General features: G+C 45.8%; 1 protein-coding gene across 2 annotated transcripts; it reads right to left on the reverse strand.

The window, feature by feature from the left end:
* Window positions 1–752: 752 nt before the first annotated feature.
* On the reverse strand, window positions 753–17,572 carry C11H2orf80 (chromosome 11 C2orf80 homolog). 2 transcript variants are annotated; one of them, XM_034786521.1, is made up of 8 exons: window positions 17,481–17,572; window positions 16,427–16,508; window positions 14,158–14,240; window positions 13,930–14,017; window positions 13,077–13,154; window positions 1,788–1,875; window positions 1,036–1,151; window positions 753–897 (listed from the first exon to the last, which is right to left on the reverse strand). In XM_034786521.1, exons 1-8 carry the CDS (start codon window positions 17,519–17,521, stop codon window positions 820–822), a joined length of 654 nt encoding a protein of 217 aa, XP_034642412.1. In that variant the 5' UTR covers window positions 17,522–17,572; the 3' UTR covers window positions 753–819. The 2 variants fall into 2 exon arrangements, with proteins under 2 accessions (XP_034642412.1, XP_034642413.1); XM_034786522.1 differs by lacking the exon at window positions 13,077–13,154.
* Between the last annotated feature and the right edge of the window lie 1,280 nt (window positions 17,573–18,852).

Here is an 18,852-nt window from a genome sequence, read left to right on the forward strand (position 1 = left end):
AAGGTCTTTGCTGAATCAGGGCCTACATCAGCATGGGAGTGAGCTATTAAAGATACAGAAAAGGGATGGAGAAATGCTAAGTGACCATGTAAAAGCTGTGTTGAAAACTAGGGGTACAACTGCTAGCTTTAGCTCACCCCTTCAAGAAATCAAGTGGCAACTAATATGGAAAGGAACAGTAACACTTAAAGATGAACATGAGGATAATGTGCTCCACCTTGAGGTAGGCAGCCTGTTTCCATAACCGAGCCAAGGGGGCTAAAACAGCCATTCAAATACAAAAGTAGCACACCCGCCTCACCAAAATCTAGGGACTAACCCTCCCCCACTCTCAAAAATGAATTGCACACCACTGTCTTGGGTAAGAGTCATGAGACTAGGGTGACCAGATGTCCCGATTTTATAGGGACAGTCCCGATATTTGAGACTTTTTCTTATATAGAAGCCTATTACCCCCCCACCCCCATCCCGATTTTTCACACTTGCTGTCTGGTCACCCTACATGAGACTTGGCTTTTTGGCCTGGTCCCCACTAAGTCCCCACTTCGGACTAAGGTACGCAAATTCAGCTACGTTAATAATGTAGCTGAATTCGAAGTACCTTAGTCCGAACTTACCACGGGTCCAGACGCGGCACGGAGGCTCCCCCGTCGATGCCGCGTACTCCTCTCGCCGAGCTGGAGTACCGGCGTCGACGGCGAGCACTTCCGGGATCGATCCTGGATCGATCTATCGCGTCTTAACCAGACGCGATAAATCGATCCCAGAACATCGATTGCCTGCCGCCAGACCCTCCAGTAAGTGAAGACGTACCCATAGTTACATCTCTGCTTCCTTTCCACTCTTCGGTGCAAGGTCCTCTGGAAAGATTCCTTGCTTAAGCTGTTTTCTAGACCCCTGCAGGACACAAACAAACATTGAGCTGTTAAGCACACGTACAGTGTGGCACTGGGCCGCTGGCAACAAGTTCATCAGCTTGTCTATCCAGCAGATACAAGGGAAATGGTTTGACCTGGTTTGTATTTTTAGACTTACTTTGTTGTCTGGCTGATTTGCTGTTGATGGAGATTCTGATTGCTTGCAGTCCTTATTTGTTCTAGTTGAATTGGTGGTGGCATGTTGATTTGCTGCTGCCTTTTGAAACTTGACACCTTGGCAAAGAGAATATCAACTCATAGTCATCAAGGATTCCCAGATGGCTTACCGATTTCCTACCTTGCATCAATACATGCTCAGAGGGAAGGTTGCCATTGTCAGGTTCTTTCCATCCCTAATGTCTTGGGGGTGGTTCTCATTTTGGTACATTCTGAGTAGTCAGTTTTGTTTTGTGACTAATATTGGCCTGCACTATAACTACTGCGGAAGTCCAGTATCTAGTCCAAGGTCAAGACCGCCCACGTGTCTCTTCAAATGTGTTAAAGACAAACACTATCTGACCGTGCCAACGAAGCCATTATTACGTCACTATCCAACCAGCAAGGAATGATCCATTTGGAATAATACTTTGCACTTACACTACCTGATCCAAAGACCCTTGACTTCAGTGGGAAGGCCCCTATGGATTTCAATGAGCTCTGGGTCAGATTCATATAGCACTTTTCACCTGTACATCTCAAAACACTTTACAAAGGTGGGTAAGCATTATTATCCCCATGTCACGGGTGGGGAGACAGAAAGGTTAAATGGTTTACCGTAAACCAGTGGCAAGCTTGGAATTAGAATTCAGGATTCCGAACTCCCAGCCCTCTGCTTAAATCCCTGGGTGAGATGAGGCAAAACATGCTTACTCTGTTTCCAGGCATGTTCTGCAGCTTTCGGGGCTGTCAGCATGGCAAAAGGATGCAAAGAGAGGTTGAAAGGGTGAATCCAGTGACCCTGGAAGGACAATAACACTTAGAGGTTAATGAGAAATTGTACAATTGCTTGTCTATTTTATAGTCTTTACAGCCCTGAGTATATTATTACAAATTCCTGGTATTTTCCCTTGGATCTCGTCCATGTTTCTGAAATGTTTACTTCTAACTTTTCCCATCCTCTTTTGCTCTCTCCCAGTGGTGTGGCAGTGCTGATATCCTTTGTTAGATAACTCCTGCATCTCTTGGTTTAGGTGCTCTGTTCAGGGTCTGATTTTGTACCCATCACCGTGATATTTGGGAACCTTCCAGCAAAGAAGCGTGGAAAGACTTGCATATAAACAAAAAAATAGGCAGACAGAGGCTCTGACTATATTATTATCAAAGCAACTTTGCTACCGCATCACCAGCAAGAATCTATCCCTGAGCTACAAGCTACTCACTAGTCAGAGACAGGTGTTGCTCCAAGCATCACAGCTAAATTCAGAGTGACAGCAGATGAGAGGAAAAACAGCATAACCGCTTCATCTGAAATCTCTCCTTGTCTCCATCGGAAGCAGATCAGGAGCTCCAGCCATGGGAATACCAACCAAAGGGGCAGCACTATGGCAAATGCCATGAGCAGGCAAGTCGGGAAATCTGGCAAGAAAACCTGCTTTGACTGCTGCACTCTGCAGAGCCCCCACTTCGAAGGGAGGTACAGAGCTTCCCAGGCCGTAAAACAAACAGACCATCCCTGGGTTAAGTGGAACCCCTATCATACAACTCCCAGGAAACTCCACAAAACAAACCAGATGGAATTTCCATCCCCCTATGTTGGATCAACAAGAACAAAGGAATTTGGTCCATGTCACCTTTTTTCTACAGATTACGTGGCTGTGCCCGAACATAGCAGTAACCCTATCCAGCCACCAGATGGCAGTCCATATTAATAAGGCCAGGCATGAATGATTTGTTTTATAAGTGCACTAGAGATATTGCTAATTATATGATTTATTATAATCTGATTACAATTCCACAGTAACTTTGGCAGTTGCTTTGGTAACACTTACTGTAAGCCACACCAAGTATGTTAGAGCTACCTATAGACTACCGCAGTGTGCTGTTGGAACAGGCGGGAGCTTTCCTAATACTTTCAAAGTCATGAACTCAAGTCTGCAAAGACTGATTTTGAAGTACGGGAGCAATTACTAATGTAGGCCCAGATTTTCTCCTATGCTGAGGTCTGCTTAGCAGGCCCAACAGGGAGAAAGTTTTACCTCTGTGATCCTCCTGGTGCATCTGTGCTGGCCCTGGCATACAGCATAAACGAGAGCATCTCCGGGGCTGCTCTAATTTAGGCCAGCTGGCTGGGGACCCTATGGGACCTTGTTCCAGCGGTGAATTTTTATAGCCCAGGCACACACTGCCCTTCCCCCTCTGTCCTGGCACACCCCAACATGTCCCTTCCCTCCTCCCCCCCGCCCCCCGCCAGGGAGTAGAGGGAGCAGTTGGGGTAGGAGTCAGGTACCACTTGCTGCAAGCAGAGAGCTCTGCTGTGCCGAGGGAACTCTACTTGGGCTACAGCTCTGCTGCTACTCGAGTCAATGTTAACATTCCCATTGACTTCCCTTCAGTGGTGCAGGATGCAGCTCCTGGTGCTGGGATCCTATCAGAGACACAAGCTATACAGGATTGGTTGACACATGGCTGGAAGATCTATTATCAGAACTGATAAACTCTATATTAGCTAGCCCTTGTCACAGATAGATCTCAGAGTGCTTCACGGATAGGGAAACTGAGGCACCAACTTGCCCAGTGTCACCCAGTAGGCCTGTGCTGGCAATGCTGTTGGCAAGTGGCATACTTTCCTTTTGAGTTAACAATAAATCTATATCAGCATGGTCCACTGTGCTCTCAGAAGTGCCATCTCAGAAAACCGAGGTCCTGGCCACTTGTGGCTATTAAAAATCACATATGGTGACCTTTGTGGCACTGGTCTAGCAAAGCACTTAAGTACACACTTAAGGTTAAGCACATGAATAGTTGCATTGAAGTCAGTGGGGAAACTCACATGTCTAATCTTGAGCATGTGCTGAAGTGCTTTGCTTTACTAAACCGCTAAGATTGGAGTATTACCTTACTATTCTAGCTTGGAAGCCAGGGCCTAAAACCAGTGATGTCCGCTGAATGCTTGTTGTCTGTGCGTACATACAGTAGCTCAGTTACTGAGTTACTAAGAGAACACATTCAGATCTATCTGGTGTCTTTTGGTATCAAGTCCTGCGCAGACAAAAGAGATCAATTTTCTTTTTCTGTCCTTTAGCCTGGGGACTATCTTCAGCTGATGCGCAGAGAAAAAGTACAGGAGAAAGAGACAATTGGCTCCCTCTCAGGAACAAGACCAGCTCCCTGAAGGTCAATTACGTAAACACAGAAAGCTTTTATATGTTGATGCCAGTCTTACACTGGCGCTTTGTTGTTCACTTTAGCTGGTGAGGTCCCCTCTCAGGGAAACTAGTGAACATTGAGTTCTCTTTCTCTCCGAGTCCTTTATGCCAGATAAGAAAGGGAAGTTTATAAGATTGGTTTCTTAGACAGGAGATGGTCCAGTGGTTATGGTACTAGGCTGGGACTCGGGAGACCTAAATGTAAGTTCCTAGTATGCCACAGTCTCTCTGTTCCTCATCTGTAAAATGGGCATAATGGCACTTCGCTATCTTATACGGATATTAAGTGAGCTGCTCAGGTACTATGGTCACAAGCGCCAGCTTCTAATTTTCCCCAGGGGTGCTCAACTCCCGCTCAGCCCCAGGACCTGCCCCGACTCCAACTCTTTCCCCAAGCCTCCACCCCTGCCCCGCCTCTTCCCTCCCTCGCTCCACTTCTACCACACCTCTTCCCCACCTCTTTACGCCCTTTCCTTCCAGTGCCTCCTGCATGCTGCTGAACAGCTGTTCCGTGGGAGGCGCTGGGATGGAGGGGAGGAGTTGATTGGCGGGGGCCACAGGCGGGAATGGGGGGAGGGAGGGGTGCTCCAGCCCTCACGCACCCACGGAGTTGGAGCCTATGACTATGGTAATAGGGGGGCACATAAGTACATTAGATCGAATACTTTTTTCATTTTCAGCAGTGTTTTTAACTACTTTATTTTTGTTACCAAAACTTCAATTGAAGTCACTTTTGAAATTTTCCATTTACGATAACAGGCAATGAGAAAACAAGGTTTTAGGTCAACAGAAATTTTTAGATAAAAAAGTTAGTCAAAAATATCACCAAAAATTTCATGGAAAAATTGTATGTTGACATTTTCCATAAAAACATTCATTTTTTAAAAAAGGCCATTTTTGGATGAAAAACATTTTGTGCCCAAAATGTTGACGTTCTCTAGGCTCAGACGCGTGCATGCATCTGAGGAGAGTTCCACCAGGTAACGTGAGGACTTAATTGGCTTCATTATTTTTATCTTCCATGGAGAAAGGCTGAATAACTTGGCCTGGTCTACACTAGGAAATTAGAGAGGTATAACTATATTGCTCAAGGGCGTGAAAAAGCCACAGCCCTCAGCGACGCAGTCAAACCGATCTGACCCCCAGTATAGACGGTGCAAGGTCAGTGGGAGGTCGATGGGCGACTTAGCTACCACCTCTCGGGCAGGTGAGACTTCATCTGGAATACTGTGTGCAATTCTGGTCTCCTATGTTTAAGAAAGACGAATTCAAACTGGAACAAGTGTGGAGGAGGCCTACTAGGATGATCAGAGGAATGGAAAACCTACCTTGTGAGACGAGACTCAAAGAGCTTGGCTTGTTTAGCCTCACCAAACGAAGGCTGAGGGGAGATATGATTTCTCTCTATAAATATATCAGAGGGATAAATACCAAGGAGGGAGAGAAGTTATTTAAATTAAGTGCCAATGTGGTCACAAGAACAAATGGATGTAAACTGGTCATCAACAAGTTTAGGCTTGGAATTAGATGAAGGTTTCTAACCATCAGAGGAGTGAAGTTTTGGAACAGACATTCCAGTGGGGGCAAAAAACCTAACTGGCTTCAAGTCTGCGCTTGATAAGTTTATGGAAGGGATGGTATGATGAGATTGCTAACAATGGCATGTAGCTGATCTGTGACTGCTAGCAGCAAATATCTCCAACAGCGAGTGATGGGACACTAGATGGGGTTACTACAGCAAATTCTTGCCCAGATGTTTGGCTGGTGGATCTTGCCCACATGCTCAGGGTCTAATTGATCAAAACATTTGGGGTCAGGAAGGAATTTCCCCCGGATCAGATTGGCTTGGGGCCTGGGTCACTTGCAGATTTAAATGAGTGTAAATGGTGGTTTCTCTGTAACTTGAAGTCTTTAAATCATGATTTGAGGACTTCAGTAACTCAGCCCGAGGTTAGGGGTCTACTAGGAGTGGGTGGGGCTGAGGTGCTGTGGCCTGCAATGTGCAGGAGATCAAACTAGATGATCATGTTGCTCCCTTCTGGTCTTAAGGTCTATGAAATGGATTATCTCCTGTGACAGGAGAAGCCCTCCTATTGGCCTAGTAGGGAATATCTTCCTGGAAGTGCAGTGGCGCAGCTGCAGTATTTTCAGTGTGGACAAACTTAGTGGAAATGCATTTACTTCCCCCTCCCCTTTTGTGAACAGCTTTAATTCCAAAGTGAAATTAAATGAAATGAGTTGGGAAGACTCAGCTAAACTCCTGCCGCACGTGAGTCCATGCTACAAAAGCACGACACGCAATGGATCAAATTCTTCCCCGACTTATGCCCCATGCAACTGCATGCAAGTCCAAGGAGTGGAATCTCTGGCACCAGAGGTCAACAGAGGATGTCAGTCGAGGCAGAATTTGGTCTACTCTGCTGTGCTGCTGAGGAGACTCAGGGCACAGATGGTAATAGAAGTGAACTCTCTCTCACCTGTGGAGAGGGTGGTCCTCCCAAAGCTTGTGTACAACTTCCCAGGTCTATGTGGCCTTTGTGTATCAAGAAGCCTCCATCTGCCTTACTACCAGCCCTTAAATTGAGTTCAGACTCTCCTGACTAGCTACCCACTTGTAGCCTTAAAGGCCCCTTTAGAGTCAAATCCAACCGTGGTGTTAGTTTGGCTCTTTCATATGTTAGTTCCCATCTGTGTCCGTTTCTCCAGTAACTTGCTTCCTCTTTGTGTGAAAGGAAGAGTGGTCATGGGCTCGTCCTACAGCTGTTGACATGGCCAGAACCGGTTGTATTGTCAGATAGGCATTGAGGAGCCATTTACATTTCAGGTATGTCTACACAGCAAAGAAAAACCCACGGCTGGCCCATGCCAGCCAACTCAGGCTAAGGGGCTGTTTCATTGCTATGTAGACTTCCAAGCTTGGGCTGCAGCCTGAGCTCTGGGACCCTCCCACTTCGCAGGATCTTAGAGCCCGGGCAGCCTGAGTCCCACAAGCCTGAGTCAGCTGGCATGGGCCAGCCGCAGGTGTCTAGTTGCTGTGCAGACATACCCGACAAGTCCCACACTGCCGGCGTGTGGCTGCTGCACGGTTACAGATTCCATGTTCTAGAAACCGAGCGCTTCTGTAGCGTGGCTGGGACAACACGGTTAATGTTGGGGGATCGTGTTGTAGCCCAGGTTGCCCCAAGCATATGATCACCTAGAACTAGAGCTGATCGAAAACAGTCAGAGTTTTTGAAATTTTGTCAAATTTTTAACACACAATTTCACTAAAACATTTGTGGTTTTTTAACCAACTGTGCACATAACTGTGCAAGACAACAGTGCGCTGCCACGGGAAGATTCATAGTGTCGCCTCGCCCTTAAAGACAGGGAGCCAGATTCTCAGCTGCTGTAAATTGGTGTGGCTAGCTTGAGATCAAGGCAGCTCTGTCAGTTTACATCAGCTGGGAGTGTGACCCCGTGTTCAGCTGTGTGCATCCAGTGACACTTCAGTAACATGGAGGATCTTTACTTTGACAACAGTCAGTATCCGTTATTTCAAACCATTAAAAAAGGCCTCTGTTTGCACCCAGAAGTTTGCACGTGCAATTTTGAGAGGCTCCGCATCTGGACTTGCATGTGGAATGAGTGGTTCCATGTCTAACCACGACTGACATGCAATAATCAGAGTTGAGGGGTCAAAAACTTTGTCTGACTGCAATTAGAGGCAAACTGAGATTCTGGATTGAGCCCACTTTGGACATGTGTCCTTGCTCGTTCCAGATGCTGCTCTCGTGGCAGTGCTGTCTCATGTTCTTAGGTGGATTCGGAGTGTTTTACTATGAAACAAAATTAGTGGGTGCAGAATTAATTTAACAATTAATGAGCTTCTGGAATGAGCCCATTTTACTACTGATGTTTGCTGACTGCAGCTGATTCATGAGCCTCTGGTGGAAATGTAAAAAGCAGTTCATCAGTTACTGAGTTTACGAAATGCATCATCATGAATGCAGGAGCCAGAAGAGGCTGGTTCTCCTTACTGAATCCATCTCACTACCTGGCTGGATATTCTGTGGACCGTAATGAAAATGCCTTATGTTCCTGACAAAGTCACAGTCTAGCTCCTGATTCTGGCCCTGATTAATTTCAGCAGAACTTCTCACATACTTAAAGTTAGGCACATGCTTAAGCCCCTTGCTATCTCAGGACCTCTGTCTCCAAATGCAGATCATTTTTGTCTGGGAGGCATGGGACATACCAGGCCCCCTCCTATGAGCTCAGCAGTGCCCAAATGCATCTTCACTCTCACCTTAGCAACTGCAACGCCCTCCAGGTAACGTGGCTTGATGATGACATTTGAATCCCCAATTATAGGCTGGAATTTTCTCCTGTTCAAGTCAATTGAAAAATAGATTTTAATGGAGCAGGATCAAGCCCTATGTGTGGCCACACTACTTGAGCAGGGGAAGGGGGAGCTCTCAATGGCTCCATCAGGTCCTTACATGTGATCCCACAAGGAAGTTCTGCTAGGTTTCATTTCAAGGGGGATGTTCACAGCTATGGGTATGATGCTGAGAGGTGCAAAGATGTAGATATTGGATTCCCAAATTTGGCTAAGATTTCTAGGACTGAGGAAGGATGAGTTTTTTGGTTAAAGCACAGGACTGAGCCGCAGAAGTTCTGGGTTCAACTGCTGGCTGTGCCACAGATTTCCTATCCTGCCTTGGGATAGTCACTTAATCTCTCTTTGTGGCTGGTCAACTGTCTGCAAAACAAGGGTGATGATGCTTCCATTCTCCTACTCTCTCTGTCGCTCTGTTTGGATTGTAAGGACTTAAGGGAAGGCACACACTCTCGTTGTATGCACAGTGTCTGGCACAATGAAGGCTCCAGTTCAGCTCCATTCCCAGGTGGACCTTCTAGGCACTACAAACAACAAAATCACAGTCCCAGTCCTATCAGTTTGTTCAGTGTAACAGCTCATGCACAACTTGTATAGGACTTGTAAGTAACTGCACCCTCCAATGTGGTTCACTGCATTTCCTTGTCCCCTTTTTGGCATCACCGTAAAGAGAGAATCTACTGGATCGTTGATGGGGAAAGACCTTGGGAGGTCAGAGGATGGCACTCACACCTGCTTGTCCATCTCTTTGTGACCCCCTCCAGTAGGAGGGTGTCTAGTCCTGCATTCGATGGAGTAGACACTGAACCTTCTCTGAACAAATGTCAGAGGAAGAGAACGCCTACACAAGAATAAGACTCATTGACTGAGGTGCAAAGCGAGGCCTACCTTTCCCAGAGTTGGCTTCTTCAACCAGACCATTGATCTTATTCAGCTGGCTAAAAACAAGATACTGTCCATAAAGTCTTCAGTGACCAAGTATTCACTGCAGACCATATATGGTGCAGCAAGTCTGTGCGTGCACTCGAAGTTTTAATTCAATACGTGGCTTGAGTGGGAGGGCAGGGAATCTGAGTCCACAACTCAGGCATCCCTGTAACAGGATAAGGGTTAGATAAGTGATAAAACTTTATAAATAGGCCTTGTGTCTATTATTTGTCTTGGTGTGGTTGTGTATTTCAGTGTGGAGCAAAGAAAATAATAGCATTTTGAAAATGTTTGATCGTTTTAAAACACAGGTCCCCATATAGCCAAGCAGCCAAGCCTAGAAATGCCAATGTCTTCAGTTGATCCTGCAAGTTGTTAAGCAATCTGCGTCCAGTCCAGCACAGCACTTATCAAGTGTAACTTTAAGCATGTAGATAGCCTCATTGAAGCCAATGGGACTACACATGTGCTTAAAGTCAAGCACATGCTTCAGCGCTTTGCTGTATCACAGCCAGGGAGCTCAGCATCTTGCAGGAGCATTTTGGACCTAGGTTTTTTAAATAGGTTTGGGTCTAGGACTTTTAGTGCCGTTGGATCATATAATTGTAGGACTGGAAGGGACCTTGAGAGGTCATCTAGTCCAGTCCTCTGCACTCGTGGCAGGACTAAGTATTATCTACACCAGACCTGACAGGTGTTTATTTAACTTGCTCTTAAAAATCTCCAATGATGGAGATTACACAACCTCCCTAGGCAATTTGTTCCTCTGATTAACCACCCTAATAGTTAGGACGTTTTTCCTAATGTACAACCTAAACCCCCCTTACTGCAAATTAAGCCCATTGCTTCTTGTCCTATCCTCAGAGGTTAAGAAGAACAATTTTTCTCCCTCCTCCTTGTAACAACCTTTTACATACTTGAAAACTGTTATCATGTCCCCTCTCAGTCTTCTCTTCTCCAGACTAAACAAACCCAATTTTTTCCATCTTCCCTCATAGGTCATGTTTTCTAGACCTTTAATCATTTTTGTTGCTCTTCTCTGGACTTTCTTCAATTTCTCCACATCTTTCCTGAAATGTGGCACCCAGAACTGGACACAATATTCTAGTTGAGGCCTAATAAGTGTGGAGTTAGAGCGGAAGAATTACTTCTCATGTCTTGCTTACAACACTCCTGCTAATACATCCCACAATGATGTTTGGTTTTTTTGCAACAGTGTTGCACTGTTGACTCATATTTAGCTTGTGATCCTCTGAGATCCCTTTCTGCAGTACTCCTTTCATGTGCAAACAGAAACTATAACTCATCTCAAAATTTGCATTTAACCTCCACATGCCAGCTAAATTCATCTACTTGACATGCTGCCTTACTAGTGTATAAGGCAAAAACGATTCACGCAGAAGGTCTGAAAAATCTGTAAGAGAGGGAAGTGGCCTGAAGATTGGTAGGAAGAGACAGGCCAAGGGGGAAGTTCAGTTTGCCTGGGGAGATAATATTACTGCAGAAAGCTGCCAGAATGCAGTTTTCAACAGAATTAACTTGCTATTGGCAAAAATCCACCCATCAGCATAGGCAGATGTAAGCATTTCCATGGCTATTGTACATTCTGTACTAGAGCCATCTGGAAAGAGGGGAGGAGGGAGCTGTGGGATCCCTCTCAGGCCTTGTTTACACCAGGAATTTGCTCCAATTCCAGCTATCAGAGTAACACACACCTAGACAGGGCAAACTGATCTAATGGTGGTGACCCCCGTTTAGCTTACTTCTAACAGGAAACACCCTATAGGTGTTGCCCTCATGGCTAGCAACTAATGGCTGAAATCAGAGGAAATAAAATAGCCACATTTGGGGATGTGGGGGAGACATAAACTTCCTGCTTCAGGGCTTACCAAACTCGAATTGTTAGAGATTAGGGTTAGACCTTCATGGGAGACAAATTGTCCCACATCTGCATATTCTGGGGCTCCAGCACCTTCCTCTGAAGCATCTGGCAGTGGTCACTGTCAAAGACAGTCTTCCGAACTAGCTGCACCACAAATCTGATTTAGTGTTTCAATTCTTATGGAAGTCCTCAGTGCAGATAAGTGCTTCAAAGTTTGCTACACATGTCCAGCCAGCCGTAGTACAGAGTCTCATGTTTGGATCAGGGCAGCGTCCTGATTTCCTCCCGTACAGTAAATGCATTTAAAAAAAATTCTCTTCAGCGGGTGGGCGGGGAACTAGGAAGCAGGGGGGCTGATAGGGGGGCTGCTGAGAGCCATTGAACCAAACTGTAAACCGTGGATATAATAGAAACCACTTCAAGCCAGGGGATGCGGGAGCACCCCCAGCACCCCTAGTTCCAGCACCTATGCTAGGAAGTGTGTATTGTTATTATCATAGGCCTCTCAAGGTATCTGTGGGATATTACCCTGCCCAAATACGGAGATCAAAAGGGGTTGTTAAAGAAACCAGGCGGGAAAGGTACAACAAAGGCCTAGGTAAGGATCATCCCCTCAAACACAAGCCAGTTTTCTAGCCCTGGAAAGGAGACTCCTCAGATCCCACCCTGGCAACAACTGAGAATCTGCAGCTTGCCAACTGCTGTCGGCTGACACAGAGACTGACTGGGAGTCAGGGGCCTGCCGTAAGTTGGTGCCCAAGAGAGCAGAGGAGCGCCAGGGCTAAGTCATCTCTGCCCGTGGGCTGAGGGGAAAGCCAAGCGGAGGTAAGACACTAAGCGTGGATCTCTGTTTTAAATCCATTGCCCTGAGTACTGTGAATGGTTTGGCAAAATAAATCATACTTTTTATTTTGGAGAAGCTGCTTCTGTGTCACTGCAAATGGTCACTGTCCACAGATTCCCTGCGGGAAATTTTGCTGGTGCCAAGCCCGCTGGGCCTGCTAGGTATCACGGTTGGCAACCAGAGGGCTGTAACCCAGAGAGCCAGTCAGAGTGGTTGGATGCCGGAGTCTCACCTCAAAGGGAAGTGGAGGCACGGGCCTGTCCCTTGGAGGGGCTGTGCTCAGGGGACTGGAAGAGGAATTCAGAAAAGGTAGGCTGCCCAGGGACCGAGACAAGGTGTTTGGAATGGAGCATGCTCAGAGTTTGGATGGCAGGAGTTTGGTCCAGATTAATTAAGGATGGGATGAAACTATCCAGAGAATCCATCCCTAATATAGCTCCAGCAGACAAAGTGGAAACCAGCGAGGGGCAATTGAAAATAAAAGCCAGGCAGACTACTCCACTCCATGGCCCTGGCCGGTATTTAACTGCTTGTAATGGACTGCAGAAAGCTTATCAGTGTGGTGCTGGGTCAGCTCTCCTCCGCTCATTTGTGTCAGAATCCCCACTGGCCAGATAACCGTAATTGCCTGCTAAGCAACTAAATCCGCTCTGTTTATTCACACAGGAGAGCGGGTATGAACAACAGCTGCTGCAGCACAGACCCAGCTGATGCCAGCTTCAAACAATTTGAAAAAGGCCTCTACAATCTTGCCACTCACTTTGGCAGAGCGGTGCCAGCCTGTTGCCGAAGGCCCCGTGCTGTAAATCCCAAAGACGTCTTCAATGGGGATGCTGTTCTGTGAAAGCAGGTCAGGAAAGGGGTTTAGTCCTTGGGGTGGATATTTTTGGTTTTGAATTAATAAATATTTAGAATCCAGAAGATACCCCATCCTGTAGAATCCTTACCAACTAGAAGGATTTTAACTTCCAGTGTTACCCTATGGGCTAGGTCCCTGACATGCATGTCTAGCGTTGCCTCACGTAGCTCATAGGGCCCCACTGACATTTGCTCTTGTGACCTTCTGCCACAGAGAAGACATAGTGGAACACAGCAGGAATCTGACTGAAGCAGATCTAACGTGGTGCCTAAAACACGTCATTGCATAAAGATCAGCAAAACTTGGGGCAAGAGCATTCTGCTACCAGGACTGATTCCATTGCTCCTTCATTAGATCTGTGGATCGCTGTGCATGTCACGGGATATACTGAAACCTGGGCTTTGGTAGACCACTGTGTAGCTCTGACTTGATCATTGTGCTATAATTGTTCAGACTATTGTTTTATCATAATTTTCTTTGATATTCCTGATGTTAAAAGCTGTTTGCGAGACAAGATATTCACCTCCCTATTCTCCATCAGATTGTTACATGCTAACGGTGCCTAATCACTGTGTTTAACCAAAGGTTACAACTCCCATCCCTTGATGAAAATTAGACAGTTTTGTAATATTTAAAAACATATGTTCATTGCATTGCATGGACTCTCGCACAATGCACGGCACGTCTAGTATTTTGTTCATCTGGGAAGCTTGCTGGAGAACAAAAGATCTTGCTACCATTATTTCTTCCTTACCATTAAGGTCCCAGCGTAAAATGATAAAATCATGGCTTCTCTCTCAGTTCGGTTGGGATAGATGTATCTGCTGTGAAGCGGCAAATTCCTATCCAGGGTAATCGGAGGGAATATAAGTAAAGAGGGTTAGCCTGAAAGATATTGGACCTGATTCATGCCTGAGTTACTCCAGTTTTACACTGGTGTAAATCCATTGCAGGACGGGGGCCTCCCCCTGTTCATACTCACCTTTTCCCTTCTGCCAAGGGACTTTGGGCTTCTGAATCATTCAGCCACAGTAAAGCAACACTGATGGCCAAGTCGTAATGAGCCTGAAAGCAGAACAGAAAGGCAGAATGGTGCAGGAATGAGGGCACTAGCCTCGGACTCCTACTCTGCTACAAACGTCCTATGTGACCGTGGGCAAGTCACTTAGGGCCAGATTGTTAACGCTATTTAGGAACCTAGTGGGCTTTTCAAAACCACCGAGGTGCCTAAAACTCATTGATTTCAATGGGTGTTGGGCACGTCGGTGCTTTAGTAATCCCACTAGGCACCTAAATGTCGTTTAAAACTCTGGCCTGTAGTCTCTGTGCCGCAGTTCCCCATCTGTACAATAGACTGCCCTACCTCACCTGGGGTGCGGTGAGGATAAATACCTTAAAGGCTGAGAAGTGATCGCCTACTATCGTGATGGGAACCACATCCACCTAGATAGATAGAATCAAAAATGCTATTTTGTAAAATGCGAAACATTGTGATCAGCTGCTGCAGGGGTCGCCTGAATAGGCCACCCAGCTTAGCCTGTTCTAGCACCTTATCATTTGCAGATCATGAATACAGCAAAAATTGCCTCCAGGCAGGCTGAGTCCTTTGCCCTACAGCTGAAGGCTACATTCTGCGACTTACATTTTGATGGTCTCTGAACAGAGACATAACACTAAATGTTGGCACTCATTCTGGGGCTTTCTGCCAGACATAAGGACAGCCATAAAGCTCCATCGCAGAATGGGGCACCCCCAGAGCTGATCCTGGGGGAATACAATATGCTATGATAATTTAAAGGGACGCCATCCGCTTGAAAATCTAAAAAGTGTGCACCTGCCATCAGTACAACACCCAGGGATTAGAACTGAAAGGAAGGGGGGAAAAAACTTCTCTCTTTGTTACCTTTGTGCATTTGACAGCACTCTGGGCTAGATCGTGGATTTGCCATGAGCCCCAAGTAAGGTGCAGACCTGGGACTAGAGGAAAGCCACTTGAGTCCTTGAGACCACTTCTCCCTTGTGCCAAGGGAAAGAAAGCTGCACCAGCCCTTTGCCAGGCACAGCTTACTTCTGCCTCAATGCTGGTTCATTTTTATTGGCTGGCGCCTTTGGGGAGGGTGGAGTCAAGGCTTCATCTACTAGCCTCTCAAAAGCCCTTCCTTATCAACAACTTCATATATTTTTCCCTAGCTGTACAATAGATGCTGAACTTTGTCACAGTTGACTGGTCACAGTATCCTGAGACCATCTCATAGAACGTTTATAGGGCTATAAGGTGAATAATATTGGGCTTTGCCCACCTCTGACTTCTAGATTTTTTTCCTTTACGGATAATGTTAGCAAGTGATCGCGTAAAGATTAACTTGATCTATAAGTGAAAAGATGCTCCAGGCCTGCAACTGACTTCACGTGAGTGGATCCCTGCAACCATGTAAAGTCATCATAGCGCTAAAAACAAGTTTTCAGCGAAGTTTGTAAAATAATGGATATCTTCCACCTACAAGTGTAATAACAGGAAGAAATCCTGGCTCCAATGAAGTCAATGGGAATCTTGTATTTCATAAACATTACCTACCTAGTCCTCACATGACAATCACCATGTGGTAGGTTTCATAACTTATTTTTTTATCCCAGAAGGGATAATTATGAGCATCTAGTTTGATCTCCCGAGCAGCACAGGGCCATGGAATGTTACCCAGGAATTTCTGCATCAAGACCAAGTAGCAGATAAATACTACTTCCATGTTAGAGATGGGGAAACTGAGGTTAAATGGCTTGGCCTTGGCCAAAGAAGGCCTCATTAAGCCTGTTTATGCTACTAAACGAACTGCTCTAAGCATGATTAATACAGTTGGTCCCCAAGGAATTACATCACATAGTTTGCTTCTGTCAGTTTGAATTAATCCAAATGAGTTAATACCAAGTAAAATCAGTTAATTTTAGCTCTCATACGGCAAAAGAGCTGGAGTAACATTTTCAAAAACTAAGTGACTTAGGAACATAAGAGTCTAGGGTCATTGAAAGTCAGTAGGATTTATGAACCTGTCTCTTTTGAAAAAGGGATTTAGGTACTTTTGAAAATGTTATATGCAACTGATCTCTAGATAGTTTCCCTCTCTTCTAGATAGATAAAACACATTTGTTTACGGATACTAATAGCAAGTTATTTAACTGCATCAAACCAGGCACCCTTCAGTTCTTTCATTCAGGAATTAAGAATGCAAGATTAGAATAAGAAGTCGTCTGGTTACCATATCATCGAGAAAGGTGGGCTGCTGTCTTCCTTTCGGGTCGAATTCATTTTCCCGAAGTCTGATGCCAACATAATCTCCCCTAAAAGCAAGAGAGCAGCTTTGAGTTACAGCCTGTGCTAGGCATGCCACTGCATTAGAAGATGGAGTAAGGCAACTCTCAAAAGCCAGCATACAATCAGGGCTGTGTTTACTGTAGTTCAAAGCTTCACAATCTGCTGCAAGGTTCAGCAGGTATCCCAGCCGCCGATGGCAGCCTCCTTCTGACATGGAAAACCATTTATTTTTGCAATCTCAGCTTCCATCTCTATACTCTGAGCTATGGACCTGGCTGTCTGCATCCCCCAAAGGCTTGGAAATAAAGGGAGAGGGCAATGGTAAGCAAAGTATTCAGCCTGAAGTCCTGCTTGGGACAGGCTTCCCTGGCTCTTTGCTGGTGGTGCTGTTGCAATAAAAGCAATGAGCATACAGTAGGGATGTCACTGCACAACCACCAGCCTGAAAGGGCTGCTTCGTTGGGGTTTGGGTTTCTGAAGCTGCAACCTGTACTTAGACTTGTCCGTACTCACTCAAACAAGGAGCCTCAGTGAAGTCAGGTGTGAGCCTCCTATTGAATATAATGGAAGTTGAATTACATCCCTGGAGAAGCTGTACGTGGAGAGGAACCCAGGTTCTCTGGATCTAAGAGCATGACCTTCTACTACGTGAGATAAAGGATGTAGCCTGTTAGCTTAAAGGCAGTAACTCTAGTGCCCAGACCCTACCTGTTGTGTGGTCCAGGCACTAGACAGGAACCATAACCCACACTGCCAGCATGAGTTCTCTATGTGCATAGCTCAGGGCAGTGGTAGGCTCTGAATCATGGCGGTTTACCTATCTAGTGCATATCAAAGGAGGACAGTGGGAGCTGGCCAGCATGCCCAGGGAAGGCTTCCCAGACTTTCCACAAGGGAAAGCCGGAGGACACATGTAAGGTATGTCAGACAGAACCTTTACAACACAGTCATTGCTAGCTACAGTGCAGTATGGGAACTACCTGGCAGTTGGTACTTACAAGAGTTTTTCAATCTCTTTTTTTAGGCGTTTCCTTTCCATGGATGGGGGTGGAGGTGGGTTTCTAGTTGGTGGGGAGGCTGCCACAACCCAGACTGTTTACTAAGATCCAGCCTAAAGAGTGAAAGGAACAGAAAGACAGATCACTATGTGTCAGTATTACAAGGACTGAACCAAAGCCATCGAGGAATTAGCAAAAGCTATTTCAATACCCCGACAAAAACATGGGCGCCGCAGAAGTGGCAGAGTAGTAGTACACCAGTGGGGATGTAACAGGAAGGGAAAGCAGACAAGACGTTCTGGTAATACAAGTAAACAGCAGCAGTAACAGTTCAGGGTATCCTTGTGCCAAGCCTTGAACGTGAGGATGAGGAGTTTGACCGTGATGTGAAATGTGGCAGGAAGCCAGTGCAGGGATTCGAGCAGGGAGGGGCGACACCTCTTTTAGGTAGGACGCCTATACGCTTACGTGTTTCTAGAGCACCCATCACAGCAGCATCTGCATGGTTAAGTAACTTAGATGTGTCTAGTATTGTCCATACAGGGCATCAGAACAAATCCTGCTCATCAACTCTTCTAGTTCCTAAGGCTTTTCCTGTTTCTCCATCCACCTAATGTGGGAGTATTAGTAGTCCCTAAGGGACAGGACTGGAAAGGGGGCCAACGAGATGATTTTGGTTGGATGGGTTGGAAAGAGGACAGGCTGGACAGGAGAAGGCTACAGCAGGCCAGGGTGGAGATAATAAGGGTATGAGCGAAAGTTATGGCAATGTTTTGTACACGGTTCACAAGTCAAATTACATGCATTACTTCCCCTTGACCACGGGTTTACAGAGTTCATGAAACCACAAACATTTAGGTTCAAACATGCAGTGAGAATGCTGTTTATATGTCTGTCTAATGTGCCCATCACCACTGTATTTAGGTGCCCTCTTTAATAGGCATCAAAAACGACAGCACTTATGTACAGCATTAACGTGCCAAAATGCCAACACAATTGCTTGCCACGAACCTATTAAAAGTAGCACAACGATTCCTCGATGCTTTTTGCAGATACAGACTAACACGGCTGCTACTCTGAAACAACGATTCCTGTAAATATTCTGGGCCAGATCCTCATCTGCTGTAAATCGGTGTCGTTTCATTTACTTCAATGAAGCCAAGAGGATTGAGATGATTTTTTCCAGCTGAAGCGTGGCCCTAATGTTTATTAATGCAGCATTTAAGAACACTGTGGCTTGGCCAGATTGCATACACCAAATAAATAAATGCACCCTTTCATTTAATTAAGGAGGGAGTTTCCAAGCAGTTCAGAACATGTCAGATTAAGGAATCCAAGGTCTCCCCTTAATCTTATTTTGAACGCTGCTCAA

The sequence above is a fragment of the Trachemys scripta genome, chromosome 11 (genome assembly GCF_013100865.1).
Source record: "Trachemys scripta elegans isolate TJP31775 chromosome 11, CAS_Tse_1.0, whole genome shotgun sequence".
Lineage (NCBI taxonomy): Eukaryota > Metazoa > Chordata > Testudines > Emydidae > Trachemys > Trachemys scripta.